Here is a 17,801-nt window from a genome sequence, read left to right on the forward strand (position 1 = left end):
ATGTTCACTGAGAGAAAATCTTTGTTGAACAGATGAACCCCGTCCTGTCCTCACTGTGTCTCCATCATGGCTGAGTCCTGGAGCCTCAGTAACTCTGAACTGTGAGGTTGAACATCCGTCTGCAGGATGGAGCTTCTACTGGTATAAAGCTGTTCCTGATCTGAAAATATTCAACTATAAATCCTCCAGTTATGAGCTGCTACCTGATGGCAGTGGGACTGCACAGGACTCCTACATCATTCATGGACAGACACACACAGCAGGATATGTGTGCAGAGCTGGAAGAGGAGACCCAGAGTATCACACTGATCACAGTCAACCAAAGTTTGTCTGGTCTGCAGGTCAGTTTGTTTCTCTCTAATAAGTTGTGTCATCACTTTAATTCCCCATTATTTTTCTTGCAGCGGCATGCTGACATTGAAATCTGATGTCCAATTACAATTAAATTGCATTAAACGATTATACTTAAGTTTCCTCAGAAGCATTAAAGTGAATCTCATCCTTTCTCACTACATTCAAGTAAACTGAGCTTCAGTCAAACACTTCTGTTGTTATTCAAATTCCTCCTTGTTTGTTTCTCACCGAGTTAAACGAGGATGAATTTTGTCTCCAGGTCTTTTTAATCTTCATGTTTATGATTAGAAAGTCTGTAAAGCTGGCAGCACTCCTGTGAAGCACATTATGTACACAGATGATCTCGTGGTCTTTAGTCCTCATGTTGTTGTGCTTTTGCTGTGAAAAATGATATCAGACATGATGCCCATAAAAGTGCTGTCATGATTTGTAGAAGCAAAGACAACAAACATTTAAGATCTGCTGATGTTAAACTGTCTGATAATGATCTGACTGTTTGTAGTAAGGTCACAAATGTCAGACATCTTATTACATGACTGATGGTGAAGATCTTTGCTTGTGCAACAACAAACATGCATGCTGTGGACAAGCTGTAGGAAAGCAGGTTTATAGAAACTTCTAATGTTGCTTCTAATGATGCTGTGAGATTATTACTGAGAGACCCAGATGGTTCAGTGAAATCTTTCCAGCTACAGGAGTCACAACATTTAAATCTGTATTAACAAATTTTATTCATAGATTTATTTGCAGTTATGTTGGGTTTAGCAAGAACTATTTTTTTCACTGTGATATTTTGAATCCTAACATCTGTGAGCTTTGTCTCTTCACTGCATGTTGTTTCCAGATGTTCATTCAGCAGCGTCTCTCACAGTGAGTCCTGACAGAGTGCAACACTTCACCTCTGACTCTGTCTCACTGACCTGTGAGGGAAACTTCACTGAGTGGAGAGTGAGGAAGTTCTCTGAGGACGGTCGACTCTCTGACTGTAGGAGAATGACTGGATCCACATGTGACATCAAAGCATCAAAGTCAGATTCTGCAGTGTACTGGTGTGAGTCTGGATCAGGAGAGTTCAGCAGTGCAGTCAACATCACTGTACAGAGTATGTTATTATACATTTACTTCTTGGATCTGAATGATTTAGACGTCACATGAACATTTGTCTCAGCTTTGCTGTATGTGAAGTAATTCTATGTGGCAACACAAACAAAAATGAGAATTTCAGATGATTTTAGGCTCCAAAGCTTCAAACAATATTCTTGGTTTTTGTTCTCTAATTAAATGAGTATTTTATATTTTCTCCATCAGAATGAAACTCTAAAAAGCTCAACATCTCTGTCATCACATTAGATAAACTTTTATTGTCTCCATTCAGAGTAACTTAGGGAAACACATCATGCAAAAAACAAACAAAAATGCAAACACTCACCCACAATTTCACCCATAATGATTCAGCAATTGTATTGATAATAATTTGACTCCTGCAGGGAAGACTAAACACTGAAATGTTGTCACTTGTTCAAACTTCTCTCCAGTCATTGAAACCAGGCTGAGATCTCCAATAGATCTTTCATCAAAGATCGTTATAAATATGACGATTATTTTTCTTTATATTTAATGCGAAGGTGTGTTTCTTATACCACTGCACAATCCCTTCTGATTTCCACAATTTTTTTTAATATAATATGAAAAGAACAGGAGATCTCACACAGCCCTGTGAGACTCTTGTTCTTATAACCTGTATGTGTGAACGAGTAGAACTGACTTTAACTTCCTGTTGTTTTTTTAATAAAAATAGCCAAACAACCATCTGATTATATAGGGATCCACTTTCATGTTATTTAACAGTGTATAAGTGTTTGTGGTATTAAACACTGATCTTAGATCATAAATAACAATCGTGCATAAGCTGAGGGGTTTTCTAAATGCTTTAAAATCAAGTGAGTTAAAGTAATTATATTCAAATTGTACTTCACTTCACAAGTGCTCAACCATAATGCATTCAAAGGATTTCATTACTACTGATGTTACTGCTGCAGGTCTGTGATCATTATTATGCTGATTGCAGCCTTTTTCTATATAGTGAGGATGAAGCTGATATCAACAGGACTCCAAGCTGGAGTCAGCTCATCAGCAAATGTTTAAAGAGAAAAGCTGAAACAGCATCAGGCCCACAGGCCTTCTTGGTATTTAAGTTTTTAAATGCAGTTATTTTTATTTCATTCTATTCACAACCCTTAGATCAGTTACTAAGTGAGTCTCTGTTAGATCACATTATGAGCTTGCAAAATAAAAGGATCAGCCGTTCAACTTCATTTACTACATGCATTTCTTTCTTACCTGGATTCAAGTCGATAATCTGTTTCACAGAGTCGCTTCTGTGAAAATCTCCCTGAAGCTTACATGTCCGTTTTTTTCTAAAAGTGTGCACCAGCTGATGTGACTGAAACAATTGTGTGTGATTGTTTCACAGATGATGGTAATGGTCCTATCCTGGTGAGTCCTGTTCATCCTGTAACTGAGGGAGCTTCTGTTAGTCTGAGCTGCAGTTTGAGAACACAAAAAATACTTTCCAATGTGTTTTTCTATCACAATGACAAACTTATTCAAAATGATCCCCGAGGGGAGCTGAAGATCTCTGCAGTGTCAAAGTCTGATGAAGGTTTCTACAAGTGTCAGTACTCAGGAAGAGAGTCAGCACAGAGCTGGATGTCAGTTAAAGGTGAGCAGGATCAAAGCATTTGATGGATTTTTGTAAAAATGATTTTCATGCTTGAGAAGAAACATTAGATTGTCTGTTTAATGCTTGAAGTCACCTGGATCTATTTTGTGAGAACTGAAATATGCAGTATAATAAGTATTACACTTTATTATTACTTAATTATTATTAGTCATTTCAGCAGCTGTGTCTGGAGCTGACAGCTCTTCATCTCCTGTGTGGTTGATGGTTGGACTGGTTTGTGGAGTCTCTCTCATTATTATTCTCCTGCTCTTGTTGTATCGCTGCAGACAGTCCAAGTGTAAGAGCCTCTTCTTTTCATGCTGTATTAGAGAGTTTATTTACTACATACACTTTAATTATTCACACATATACATGTATTCTGATCTCATGACACTAAATATCAGTGGAACAATTTATACATGACAAACATGTGTAATAACATTTGTCTCTTTCACAGATTCCTGCTTCACCAGGTTGGTAAAATACTTTTTATTATTATTTTAAACAAACATCAGTTACTTTTGAGTTTATTGTGTTTATTTCATGTTTTAGGTCGATCCAGTCTGAGAGTCACAGTCCGGGCTCCTCCACAAATCATGGATTCAACCAGAATGAAACTCATGTGTACGGCTCTCTTCAACATGGTCAGCATTGAAAAACAGTCTTTATTATCATTATTAATATTGACTTTTATTAAGCCTCCATTAACACAAACATTTAATAGGTTCAGTTTGTGTTCAGCAGTTTTTCAAACAACATTTAAAGATCTTACAGTCCTGGTTTTGACTCACACAGTGTTTCTGTTTTTGCTCTGATCTTTAGTGTAACTGTAATAAAATGATTAATGTGAGCCTGGCTTGTTTTTTCTTTAGGTACTGCTGACGTCTATGAGTCAGTCACACAAGTGACAAACAGAAATGGTACAGTATATGTGCTGGAAAGCACAGAGCAGTTAGAGATGAAACTTGTTTTTGATTTAATGAAACTAATTCCATGTTTTTACAATCCTGTAAATAAAATTATGAACATTTCAGGAGCAGATGAATATGAAAACGTCGCCTCCTCTCTTATTGAGTTTAAAGATCTTAGAAGAAAGAGTGAGTACATAAAACGCGTGCAGTTTAAAAATAAAACAAACATCCTTTAAAAACGTATTTGTTTTCATTTGTGGATGAATTTGATCACCTCACAGGGCAATACGACACACCAGAGGAGAGTGCTGTTTACTACAATGAAGATGGGATGCAGGTACAGTCACAACAGTCCCATGCAGTGTTTGTTTTGTTAGATCTCCACCTCACAGAAACATATAATGTACAGAGACACTGGATACAAAGTCTGAGCTTCCTGGATGCTTTTATCTCCTGCTGGCTGACTAACAGCTACTTTGTAACCAGTTTTACACATAAAGCTTTTTCTCCAGCTCCACACTCAGCTCTGTATCACCTGCTCTGAGAAGAAGAAAACACATTTCATTTCATTTTCACATTTTTGCACAAAAAGAAATCTTTACAATACAGAACACACAACAAATGATACCATGTGTATATCAGAGACCACATGTTTAAATCAATGAAAGTAAATCAGGATGATTTCCTCCTCCACACAGGTACAGAGGTGTGTCTGAGGGTCGCACCTCCTAAACAGTCAATAAGGTACAGTTAACGTCACACTCTTTGTAAAGACTCAAACACACAGAACAGAACTTCACTTTACATCGAGGGCAGGCAATGTTTTTATAATAAACTTTATTGTTCTCCAACAGGAAGCCACAGATGGGACAGGCACGAGGTGCAGCCAGTGACCCCATTAAACTGATGTTTTACTGTCCTTATTTTCCTCGAGTTATTGGTTCTGTTATTAGTTACCTAACACAACCTAATGTGAGTCTTTTGACTGAAACTAACCAAGTGACCTGGTGGAGTCTTGTCTTGTTGGCTTTATTGTCACTTCAACCATATACATTTAGTTCACAGTGAAACGAAACAACGTTCCTCCAGGACCAAGGTGCTACATGCAACATAAATTTACAACATAAGGTAACACTAAACTAGCTAACTAAGAGGCCTAGTTAGCTGGCTAGCAGAGACAAGACAGACTGACCTAACATAAATTACAACATAAATTAACAAAAAACTAACTATCTAACTATCTAACTATCTACGGAAGACTAGGAAGTAAAGAAGTTAGTGCAAAAATCCAGTAATAATATTGTGCAAAAGAGCATTTACAGGTTGGTGTATACGATAGTTTGGTGGTGTAGGTCGGTGTGGGTCGGTGTGTTTGCGCTTGTGTTGATTAGTCAGTCTAGACTCAATGCTTGAGGTAGTTAAGTTAAGGTGAGTGATAATGTTGTGTGTGCGCGTGTGTGTTTATCAGTCCAGTCCCTTTTTGTTGAGGAGACGGATGGCTTGTGGAAAAAAGCTGTTGCACAGTCTGGATGTGTTTGCCCGAATGCTTCGGTACCTTTTTCCAGATGGTAGGAGTGTGAAGAGTGTGTGAGAGGGGTGTGTCCGATCAGCCACAATGCTGGTGGCTTTGCGAATACAGCGTGTAGTCTCCTCTGCTGTTCCCACTATCCGTCATGCTCTGTACTGACAGAATATGGTGATACATGTGTTTTTATAACTTTAAGCAGTTATTTCTTAAATCCAGCTTCACAGTCAGAGTTACATCTGTGTCAGTTTTTGAGAGCTGGGCTCCATGATGTAAATTAACCTTTATACATGTTCAAGGTTCAAGGTTCTTTATTTGTCACATGCATACATGTAGTGTTTCATGTCCCCTCTAATGCTGAAGACCTTATATGACATTTTCACACAACAACACTTCTGCTCAGTATTGATTTTTCTTTTGCATGTTTGCCATCCTCCATCTTCCACTTTTACTGATTTGGTTCATGTAACATTTCTGATGGTTTCATGTTCATCAAAATATTCTAATCTGCAGTTTCAAGTCTTAGAGATTACACTCACTTTACATTCAGTTGAAGTTGAAGTTGTTGCTGTTCTTGGGAGACATTTCTCTTTTGTTCTGGTATCAAACTGCCTCGTTTTTGCTGAGTTTCAAGCTCTTTCTGTTCACCTGTCAAACTATTGTGTGTGACAAATAAAATTTGAATTTGAAATTTGAATTTATTGCTCATGTTTCCAGAGCAGCTTTTCTTCTGGGTGGTTCACCTGGTGTTTTCAGTTCATGTTCAGTTTATGTTCCACATTCATGTTTCCCGCTTCACCGTGCCAGCCCTCTGTCTCAGTGTCATTAGCTCTACTTCCTGTTTCATTATGTTCAGCTGTGTTCTCACCGGTCCCTAATCATCATCATTAGCCAGTGTACTTAAGTCCTCAGTTTCATCCTGGTCTTTGTCGTGTCATTGATGTTAATGTTGTCTACTCTGCACGTGTGTTCAGTTAAGACAGTCATTTCAGTTCAGCCAGTCATCTTATGTTTGGCTCAACTGCTTGTCATAATAAACACCAGCCTTCACCTACCTGTGGGTCCAGCGTTTGGGTCCTCCTTTCCTCGCATCCACACACGACACCCCTGACAGAATGACACGACCCTGCGTTGTGGACCCAGCGGACTCTGACCTCTTCGAGCGGCAGCAGGCAGCGCTCTTTCACTGGACGGAGGTGCTTTTCTACTCTCCTGGAGCACTCAAAGCACTAATGGGCTTCATGTGCACATTAGTGCTCAATAAATTGTTTAAAATCCAAAGAGGAGAAAGTAGAAAGAACATGTGACAAAATGAACACGGCTACTTACAAACACAGTGACTGTCCTCAGACAGCGCACACAACTGTCAAGTAATTCAGTTCAATTCAGTTTAACTGTCTGTTGCTGTAATTTGGTGCTATATAAATGAAAGTTGACAATTTTTATTATAAGGTGCGAAATCATAACTACAGTCGCCCCCAGGGGCTTTATACTGTAAGGACTAGGGATGGGTATCGTTTAGGTTTTATCCGATACCGGTGCCAAACCGGTACTTTTGAAACGGTGCCGGTGCTTAAACTGTGCTCAAACCGGTGCTTAAAGAATGGAGAACACCAACTTTGTCCAAAAACCTCTCATGTTCAGCTGTTTTTTTGTAAAAAAGATAACAATGTTAGCCTTTTCTGCAGCTATGGGGCATATATGGTATCACTCTTGGCTAGAAGCAGTGCTTAAACAATGAAACAACACAAACTTTGTCCAAAAACCTCTCATGTTTAACTGTTTTCCACTTCTTCTTTGGTCATTTTAGCCTTTTTGGCCAGGGTGAAGGGAGTATCTGCCATCAAACAAGAAGACAGCTGCATGTAGCTATGATGATGTTTGCTAGTTCACCTTACATGCATTAATGTAATAACGTGGTTAGCTTACTCAACGTAAATTACACACTGTTGGGGGAAAACTCTGTTAAAGACTCAGGAGAAATAAAGACACAATGAGACAAGGTTACTTTTTATGCTTTAACGTGCACACGGGTGAGCTGCAAGAACAACTCACACCGTGAACAGAGGCTTGGCACTTTTTATAGGAAAGACAGTGAGAACAGGATAAGAAAATAATAAACAGATAAAATAAACAACTCCATATGTGGCGCTAGTCTCGTCAGCAGAGAGCTGGGATAAAGCTGTGAGAGATAAAACAATCTAAAACAATATGTCCCAAAACAATATGTCTTCGCTGGGAAAGTCTAAAAGGATAATTCTAAACTAATCTAACCATAGACAAAGGGCATCTTTGTACATTTAAAAGAAGGTAAAGAAACATAGAATCATTTTTCCTGTAACATTCCCTCCTGTTTTAACTTATTTTAAATGTACACAACAATTGTCTGTGAAGGTTATTTATTAAGTATCTTAAGCAATTTTTAATTTTCAAAATGTCAGCATAGCAGAAATGTAAATCATGTGGTCTAAAGAATAAAACAAATAATAAAATAATAAAAAGAACAAAGAAAAGCATGGTAAATGAAATAACAAAAGGAATAATCAAGAGAAAACAATAAAACTAAAACTACAAAAATAAAATGATAAAAAGAAAAGAATATAAACCTCATGTTGTACCTGCATAACTACTAATGTGTTAATCAGTGCATGATCACTTGACAAGTCATTTTTAATCACCACGTCATTTATTAGTAGCTATTACAAGTTCTCCTCTAACAGAATTGCAACGGGATGCTGTTCTTCTTGAGGCACGGCAACATAAGCAGTCATTGTAGTTGTTATCATCTTTGAAATCATTACTCTTAGACATGGCGGTGTAGCTGCTCCAGATGTGTGGTCAGTGACATATTTCTGCAGAATGGTCAAATTCTGCAAAGCTTCATAAATGTCTCCGCTTACAAACTCCTCCTTGTGATGCTGTTAGCAGGTCTAGTGTCAGTCTGTTCTGCAGCACCATCGTTCTGATGGCCTTCTGTTCTCCTGCTAAAGCCGGTCCCAGGGTCTTTGGCAAAGTTGATGTGTCGTAGCAGAGCATATCGGTTGATCTCCACATGATCCCGCACCTCGGCAGCTCCAATGCCGGGGATCAAGCTCTGTAAGAGTTTCACTCCTCCTCAGATGCGAAACTCTGGTTCCTTTACTGCTTGGTGCCGTCCGTGCACATCCTGTCTGGTACTGAGTCTTTTTTTATAGTGGCATCCGGTAGATAGGTGAGTAGGCAGCTCCCCCACTGCCCGCGATCCATTGTTCATCACACATACTGGCAGTTGCGCTGCGTTCAGCTTGTTCAGTAGAATTACATCAGGCAGTGGGTCTGAGACTTGGGGCCAGGTCAGCAGGTTGGTCTGTCCGGAACAGTTCACATTTGTGGGTGATGATGACCTCCAGGTTGCTTTTGCTGGGATGCTGTAGTTGGCCTTGGACCAAAGAGTACCGTAGCCTGGATGTGTTGCCAGGCCCAACAGGCACCAACTGCGATCTTCAGGTATGCTGTACGGCCACAGGCCAGACGTCTGCGAGGATAGGGGCATATGGGTACATGCATAGCAGTCAGTTTTATTATTCAAGTGAGCTGTAGTGTTCATAAACTGCCACCAGAAATTAGTGGCGTAGCCATGGGGAAACTTGGTGTACTTTCCTTTGTCATACAGTGTCTGCCTTTTCTTCATATAGCGTGACTTGTTGTCCCTCACGGAAGCAAAGATGAGGAGCCCGGCCAGGGTCAGGGCCGCTGCAGTTATTAGGAGCCACCACCTCATGACGACAGGACACACCCTCCTGTCGTGAGTAGACCCCCCGGCCAGGAAGGCTGACCCCTCCACCGGGCGAGATCACAACAATTGGGCGAGCCTGTGTCGGCTGAGTTTAGATGGCTTCACTTCTGATGGATCCAGGATGGTCGTTCCGCAATTTTGCAAGCGGTGGGCGTGGTGAGGAGAACCTGATGTGGTCCCTCCCACCTGGGTGCTGCCCCAGCGCCTCCTCCCAGTGGGACATGCCCGGAAAACCTCGCCCAGGAGGCATCCTTGTCAGATGCCCGAACCACCTCAACTGGCTCCTTTCGATGTGGAGCAGCAGCGGCTCTACTCAGAGCCCCTCCCAAATGGATGAACTTCTCACCCTATCTCTAAGGGAGAGGCCAGCCACCCTTCAGTTATCCCATTTCTTCTAGCCTGCATGCGGGTGACTTTCCCATGCAGGCCCATCTTCTCCAGAATTGTCCTGATCACACACAAAAAATAAGAGAAGAGAGAAAAACATGGCAAGTATGTTAATCCCTAAAGTTTTCACAGCAGAACACAAGAGGAATACCGTCTGGACATCACCGGTTCTGTACAGTATGAGGGTTAATAAAACCGTACTGATATGAATATGATGTGCAAATTGATTTATTCTTGTACCTCCATGCCACAGTGGCCGAATTCTTCACCCCAGTGAAGAGGTGATCGTTTTCTCCTCTCATTTTAAGAAATTAAGCCATTTGGTCTTTGTTCCCTAAAACATATCAAACTGAAATCCTGAAATCCAAAATGAATCCTGGGATATGTTGGGCCACGAACGATACAGCCAACACATCCTTCAAATCTGTGGAAATGAAGGACGCATTTGTCATCACATTTGAAGGACTCTTCAAATTTGGACAGCCTTCGTCGCGTCGCTGTGACGTAATTGCCTACAAATGCAGCCATCGACGAATGCTACCCCTGAATTTGGACACAGCCTGTGTCTCAATGTGCGTTTTGCACACTTCCTGTTTTACTTTCATAGTCACTTGTGCTTTGTGCATCATGTTCAGTTTAAATTGTTTCCAGCTGTGCTTCCTTAGCTCCTCTTAGCTACGATTCCCTCCTGTGGTTTGTTCTTGTGTGTATTTATGCCTGCATCTCTCTCTGTCCTGCATCGCGGTCTCCCTCATCGTACAGCTGTGTGTTCTGCCTGCCGTTTAGTTTCAAATAATTTTTTTGTAGTTTTGCATTTTTTTTGTATTCCAGCAATACAGCTGGGTTTAAGTTAACCTTTTCTAAGAGTCTGCATTTTGGGTCAAATCCTCATTCCTTCCCTCTTCACACCGCCAATAGAATAGCCCTTTATTCTCATTGTACATGTACAATGTAATTAAGGATACTCTATATTCAGCCACATTTTATTTTTAATCTATTGAAAGGCCTCATTTTAATCTGTGCCATGCAGGAAAGAGGAAATGCAGCATGTTTCAGACAGCAGTCTTTTGTGTAGCTGATATCTTGTTTTACGTCAGCATATATAAGGAAGGAGCTTTTTAATCAAGTGCTTTCTTGTCCTTTTTGACTTTAATGAGGAGCTTGTTTTACTAAATTAACATGCAGTAAGATTTGAAACTGCAGTGACTGAGACCACAATTATTTGCACAAAGTATTTACTGGTGTTTTAAACTCGGACCTTTAGATCAGACCATGGACCTTTAGATCAGACCATGACAGGAAGGATCACTTTTTAAAGAGACGTGGCTGATGGAAAATATTGTGTTAACATTTTTGAAACCGCAAGTTCGCAAATAGCTGCAAGTCTATCTGCACCATCTCTGCACTTAAACAAACATCAATGACCTCATGTGTGTGTGTGTGTGTGTGTGTGTGTGTGTGTGTGTGTGTGTGTGTGTGTGTGTGTGTGTGTGTGTGTGTGTGTGTGTGTGAGATAAAACATACGTGATCATGAGGGTGCAAAACCACAACAGAGAGTCAAATGGTGGGACTCTCCACCATTTGACCTTAGAACTGAAGAAGCTTCTCGGATGAGAGGTGAAACGTCTTCAAGCAACTTAAACAAGTCCAGACGCTTTTCTTTGCAAGCTCCTTTGACTACGATGACCTGGATGACTGAGAACCTTCACAGACACACAACAGAGAAAACAGAGAAAGATCCAGGAGACCCAAAAACAAACACGTGTCCACACCAGCAGAAGCAACAAGGAGCCAAAAAGAAAGATCACCTAAAAACCAACTGGCAGCTGATCCTGTCAGAGGTTGGCCATCCCAGTACGAGCTGAGGACAGAGCCCCAGGGCTCTGGGCACATGCACATAAATGCACAAAGACACACACCTGCATCAACCCACCGTTCTAAAACCCTTCACCCTGTGTCAGTATTTCTGTGAAGTATGAATGAAAGTTTGCACGCAGCTGCAGGCTTATCTGCACTTAAAAACCCTCAGTGATCTCATGTTTTTCTCCATCAGCCCACAGAATGAATCTCAATGTCTCCTGAAAACACTTTGGCTCTGTGCTGTGATTATGTCTTATTCTTGCTATCAAACCTCAGGATGTGTAAAGAGGAACTGGAAGTTTGGTCATGACCAAATTGAAATATTTAACACAATGAAGCAACATGGGGTTTGTTTCAGTGCTTTGTGTATTTACTCAATATGCATTCAAGTTTAGAGTTACTATGGCAACATGAGTAAAAATATAAAAATAAATGATTTAAGGAATAATTACTAAAATGCCTTTAGATACACAACAAAAACCTCCTGACATCTCTCCTCTGTTTTTGACCTTCGGCAAATGATTTCTAGTTTTTAATAAATAATTACAATCCACAGTAAAACTGAAAATAATGAATAAGTGTTGATAATGTTCACTCGTATGGACACCAGACTGATGTGTCTTCTGACACATAGCTAAACAGTTTGACTGAACTTCTGTCGAATCATAAAGGATGTTATTCTCATTTATGTTGTAAGTTGAAACTTTTGTGACCTTGATAGAGACCATATGGAAGATTTTGTGATGACCCAGAGTCTCTGTGTTCCAGTGATCAGTTATCTGTAACTCAGTTTTCTTCATTTGTTACTATTGAGGCCTGAAATGATCAGCTTCAGTAAGCTTTAGTAAAGGTCACCTCGTCTGCATTTGACTCTGGAGAGAATTACATAGTCTTTGTTGGTAACATGTAACATTCACTTTGATGTGCCAATAGAAGATACATTTATTTGTTGTCTTTGTTAATTTAATTTGTGAAACATACAGGTCTTTAGTTTCAGTTCAACCATACAGTGAGTCATTTACTCTGTTTGGGTATCAGCCAAACATAGAATTTAACCACAAGGTGAAAACATTCACAGATCTGAGGTCAAAGGAGCATTTTTATTATAGCACTGCATGATGATGTTTCAGCTAAGAGTCAGATAAAATCTCTAGATGTTTTTATGCAGCATGAAAGAAGAATTTCCACATAATTCCTCCGATAAAGAATCAAAATGTAAAAAAAAAATAATTAAAAAGACTTAGATATAAAAATACAGGCTGCAAAACAGAAAAGGGGTTTTGGTACATTCACTTCCAGTGTGCAGGAAGAGTAACATTGCAGCATGATAATGATCCAGGGGACGTTGCGAAAACATGTCAGAGTAAAAAAAAGACCTGGTAAGATATGACTTAAAGCGATGGAAAACATGTCACAAAACTGCTGCGGTCAAAGCTACAGGAGCTGTTTGAGCATTGTGTCCAAAAGGGAAGGAAGCACAGAGAGACCAATCAGAAGAAGAACCTGTAGAAAAACTCTGTCACACCCAAACAAAACACAACTTCTCTTTTTTTCTGCAAAGTAAAACTGTTTGTGATTATCTGAGGATCAGAGTGCAGCAGGCTGGATGTGACGATGGGGCTCTCTTTGCTCTGCATGATGGGCTTTTTCTGTAAGTACACGTCTGACATTGTTTGAAAGGCACCATTAATTAAAATGTTTCTGATCTCTGAGAATTAGTGAGTCACTGCTTAGAGCTTGTTTAGCAAACAGGAGAAATTTGGTGATTATTGTTCATCCCTAAATTTACAATAATCAATAATCAGAGTAAAGCCTTTAAAAAAAACTTTACTCTGAGGTATAATATCTGATGAGTTTTTATTCATTATTTTAGTGCTCAGTACAGTCATCTGTGGAAACGCTGAAGGTAAGAAACACTGTTTTTACTCCAGTTCATATATGTAGCTGTTATCTCCTACAATGCTCGAAATCAGGGGTGTCAAACCTACGGTCCACGGGCCACATTCGGCCCTCGATACAATTATTTCCGGCCTGCGAGCCAGTTATTAATGTACCCTCGGTATGTGGGAACTGAATATTCAGCCCTGCTAAGAATCCCTGTTTTGATGGTCGCACCATGTGGCCAATTGCATGCAAAGACAGGCTGGGATCATACCATTATGTGAAAGAAAGAAGGGGGGCAGATGTTCTGAAGACAGCAAGTGTAGTGGTACAGGCCAAACCATTTCAACAACTACCAAACAGGTAAAACAGCAAATGATTAAAGTGCAGGTAAACAGAAATGTTTCTATTTTTCAGCATCTACTATAGAAATACAGTATAGATATAATAATGATGAGCTACCAGAAGTTTCTTTCTATTTTTACACATTTGTTTCTTACAATTTAAGTCAAAGGGTGGTGCCGACAGGTTTCTCTCTTTCTCACAGCAGCTTTTTCTTCATCATGTAGAAAAACAGTTAAATACTGTAAACCATTTCTTACACTGATGGTGTCAGGGTGGTGGCTCATTGGCTCCCTTTTCTGTTCCCGTGTTTCATTCCATGTCTCCTCTCTGTGGTGAGTCTGTTTTGTCACCCATGTTTGTCTCCATGTGCCTTATTCGATGTTTGTATCTCTCTGCCCTCTCTCTCTCGCCCTCTCCCTCAACCCCTTGTGTCTTAGTCGTTTTACTGTGTTTCATCTTCATCGTCATCCTGTCTTCCCCTGTTCCTGTCCTTGTGTCTCTGCTATTGCCTCCCTGTTTGTTTATCACTGTTGTTGTCAAGTCCGTGTGTCTCAGGTGTAGGTCTCACTGTTTCCTGTTTTACTTTGACAGTGTCCCATCCTGTGTTCAGTTTTGCTTCCTGTATTGTGTCATTATGTTTATTTCCCCCAGCTGTCTTCTCCGTGTGTTTCCTCATCACCATCTTGTATATTTATGGAGTCAGTTGTCAGTCGTTTTTATATGGCGTTATTTTTGTGCCACTATTCTGACCGCACGTAAAAAAAAATTGCAGGTGCAAGTGTGGCATTTTGAGGAGAAATTTATTTTGAGTGAAGAAAATTCATTGCTGCGTGCAAAAAATGTATCTCAGTGTTTGTTATTATCCACACACACACACACACACACACACACACACACACACACACACACACACACACACACACACACACACACAATAGCAGCCCCTCTCGCTCAGTTTTTGCACTTGCACTTTGCACTTTGCACTTAAGAGTGTGCTGCCTTCGTACAGACTAATTCTCTTTTCATGGATGTTTATCTGAACAGTTTACAGTACAGATTTACAAGAAGATGATGATTTGTGTGAGTAGTGCAGTGTATCTCACTGATATTGGCATGTGTGCTGCTTACCTCAGTGTACGCTTTTGTATTAACTCTTGGAGTTCTCAAAATCCTTGTACAAAGCTACATGGATAAAAATGAAAGGAAATACCAGATACTCCGGCTTCCTCCCACAGTCTAAAGACATGCACTTAGTGGGGTTAAGTGAATTGATTATTTTAAATATGTGGGAGTGTGAATGTTAGTCTCTGTCTCTGTCTTAGCCCTGCAACAGACTGGCGACCTGTCCAGGGTGTACCCTGCCTCTCGCTCTATGATAGCTGGGATAGTCTATAGCCTCCTGCGACCCTGATAACGATAAGCGGAAGAGAATGGACAAGAGTTTAAAGTGGGATTCAGCGTGTGGAAAACCCTAAAATCAGTTTTTAATGGCTCAGGCTATTTTCTATTGAGAGCTCCAGTAGATTTTCTTAATGTATGAGCTGTGATCAGCTGACTTGCTGCTCTTTACAGATTTATCCACCTGAATTTTCATGAGTTGTCCTCCTCACTACACTCACAGTACACTGTTTATACTGACTTTATATTGGACTGTCACTGTGCACCAGTCACACACTGGTCTTTCCTTTAAATCCATCACAGTACAGCAAACTAACCTGTTTATCCTGCACTAATCTGTAAAGGATTTTCATGCAGCCTTAAATAACACAGTGATTCTACCTCAGTTTGTTTTGCAGCATGCTTCACACTATAAAAAAACATAATGTCAACATAAATACTCAAGTAAAGTACAGATAGCTTACGTACAGTAAGAAAGTATTTGTACTTTGTTACTCCCCACCTCTGGAAATAAGTAAATTGTGTGATATTTGACTATGAAACTGAGGTTGTTTACATGATATTGTGTGTTTATGCGTTGATGTTCAGTGTCACAGTTTAGATTTTTGCACACCTGGTTGTTTTCAGTCACTCTGCTGGTAAATTCTAAATATCATTTAATCTGTTTGGTAAAAACTAAAATTTTTATTGTTGATTTTTAGTCAAATTTTTACCAGGACACAAAAATATAATTACAATTAACAAGAGCAATAAAACCAGATTAGATTTTTAATGATAATGATATATTTTTATTTGAACAGCTCCTCCTGAGCCCACTGTGACCCTCCAACCATCCACGACTCAGATACACAGAGGTGAGAAAGTCACTGTCAGATATAAGATTCAGGGATACAAGTTAAACGCATCTCCTCACTTATTTTATTTGTATTGCACAATTCATCCAAAAACAGAACAAAATACTAACAAAAGTAGTGTAAAACAATAATAAATGATTGTCCTCATTTTAGGAGAGACTGGTCTGCTATGTTAGCCTTTCCCAAACTGCTCGTATGTTTACTCATAGCAGCAGTTTTTTCACTTCGTTTATCTTTAAATCTCCAGCTATGAATCCACCACTGGAGGTTTAACAGCATTGTTAGCAAACAACAGCTAACTGACAAGTAATGGATTATATGTTCATAAATGTATAAAACATTTAAAAAGTATAAAAACAACTTTTATTGTTGATTTTTTAAGTCAAATTATCAGTCTACTCATGCTATGTTTTATTTGATCAGCTCCTAAGCCCACTGTGACCCTGCAGCCATCCTGGACTCAGATATACAGCGGTGAGACAGTCACTGTCAGATGTGAGATTCATGGAGGTGAAGGAGCTCAGTGGACGTATAAATGGAGACCAGCTAAGGTAAACACACCTCCAACATCCAATGAATACAGAATCAGCAGCGCTGCTGAGTCTGACAGCGGAGAATACAGCTGCCGGGGCAGAAGAAACTCTTCCAGGACGAGTGGAGTGACATCACCACATTGAAAGTAACAGGCAAGTTGGACATATTTCTCACATTTTAATTTATACTGCACAATGTTTCATCCAAAGACACAACAAAATACTGTCTTTCAATTATACTGTTTTTTAGATTCATATCATAAGTACTCACATTGAAACACTTGGAAGGAAAAAAGATTTCCACATGTGGATTTATTGCTGCAGTTCCATCAGTTCTTTTGTTTTTAGCATTTTTACATTAATTTCTCTTCAGGTTTGACCTAAAAATACAATATAATTGTATCAGAGACTGATCTGCTTTGTAAGCCTTTCTCATTACAGGTTTTACTTGGATTCTTTCCACTGATTGATGTTAATGAATACATTTATAAATGAATGAAAAACTAATGGTTTATAGCACTCTGACATGTTTCCTCAGTACGACACGCCCAAACACACACACAAGGGGAGAGCTTTTAGATCCTGTGCTCACTTTTTATCTCTGTTGTTCACACACACACACACACACACACACACACACACACACACACACACACACACACACACACACACACACACACACACACACACACACACACACACACACACACACACACACACTTCCCTCCATTCTGCTCCACTCTGACTCTCAGTCTCAGTCTGACTCTCCTCCTCCAGACCCCAGCAGCTACTAAAATAAGGGAAAAGGTTATTAGTGCGGCTGGGATCAGCTGTTTCTGCCACCCACTCCTGACTCTGTCCCCTGAACCTGCAGCTGAGCCCCAAACCACACCCACCACAGGTGTTCACGAGTGTCAGAATACCTCAGAAGAACCTGTAATGTAGAACAGGTCCATATGTGGATCATTTGTTTACAGTTCAGTTCATGGAAAATCACTGAGAGTTACCTTGATCCGCTGCTGATGAAGTTTTTAGTAAACTTTGTTGAGCCCATGTGCTTGATGTTTTAAACTGTTTCCTGTCACATGTTTACATTCCTGATTATTAAAAAAAGTCTAGTGCTAAATCCACTGGTTCAGAAAAGTTTGGACTTGGATTGTAAAATTACATGTGACCCTGGCATGTTGAGTTCTCTTAATGACTGTCTTTGTGAGGCTCAGACTGAATATCAGCCAATGTCCTCATATCACAAAAGA

At 39.9% G+C, this 17,801-nt stretch overlaps 2 protein-coding genes and 1 pseudogene across 2 annotated transcripts; all 3 read left to right on the plus strand.

Moving 5' to 3' along the window:
• The window catches only part of LOC146674905 (basement membrane-specific heparan sulfate proteoglycan core protein-like), a 75,176-nt pseudogene that overhangs the window by 20,413 nt on the left and 36,962 nt on the right, over positions 1-17,801 (plus strand).
• Positions 67-3,225, plus strand: LOC146674906 (low affinity immunoglobulin gamma Fc region receptor II-like). The gene is made up of 4 exons (XM_085385283.1): positions 67-101; positions 190-341; positions 1,199-1,454; positions 2,835-3,225. The coding sequence occupies exons 1-4, from the start codon at positions 67-69 to the stop codon at positions 3,097-3,099; spliced, it is 708 nt and encodes a 235-aa protein (XP_085241409.1). The 3' UTR covers positions 3,100-3,225.
• Positions 3,188-6,160, plus strand: LOC146674907 (uncharacterized). Its single transcript, XM_085398976.1, has 8 exons — positions 3,188-3,374; positions 3,534-3,549; positions 3,629-3,720; positions 3,949-3,996; positions 4,111-4,173; positions 4,269-4,324; positions 4,686-4,731; positions 4,842-6,160. The coding sequence occupies exons 1-7, from the start codon at positions 3,299-3,301 to the stop codon at positions 4,701-4,703; spliced, it is 369 nt and encodes a 122-aa protein (XP_085255102.1). The 5' UTR covers positions 3,188-3,298; the 3' UTR covers positions 4,704-4,731; positions 4,842-6,160.

The sequence above is a fragment of the Rhamphochromis longiceps genome, linkage group LG3 (genome assembly GCF_057381845.1).
Source record: "Rhamphochromis longiceps isolate RC_006_pf linkage group LG3, R_longiceps_female_GT1.1, whole genome shotgun sequence".
Classification (NCBI taxonomy): Eukaryota; Metazoa; Chordata; class Actinopteri; order Cichliformes; family Cichlidae; genus Rhamphochromis; species Rhamphochromis longiceps.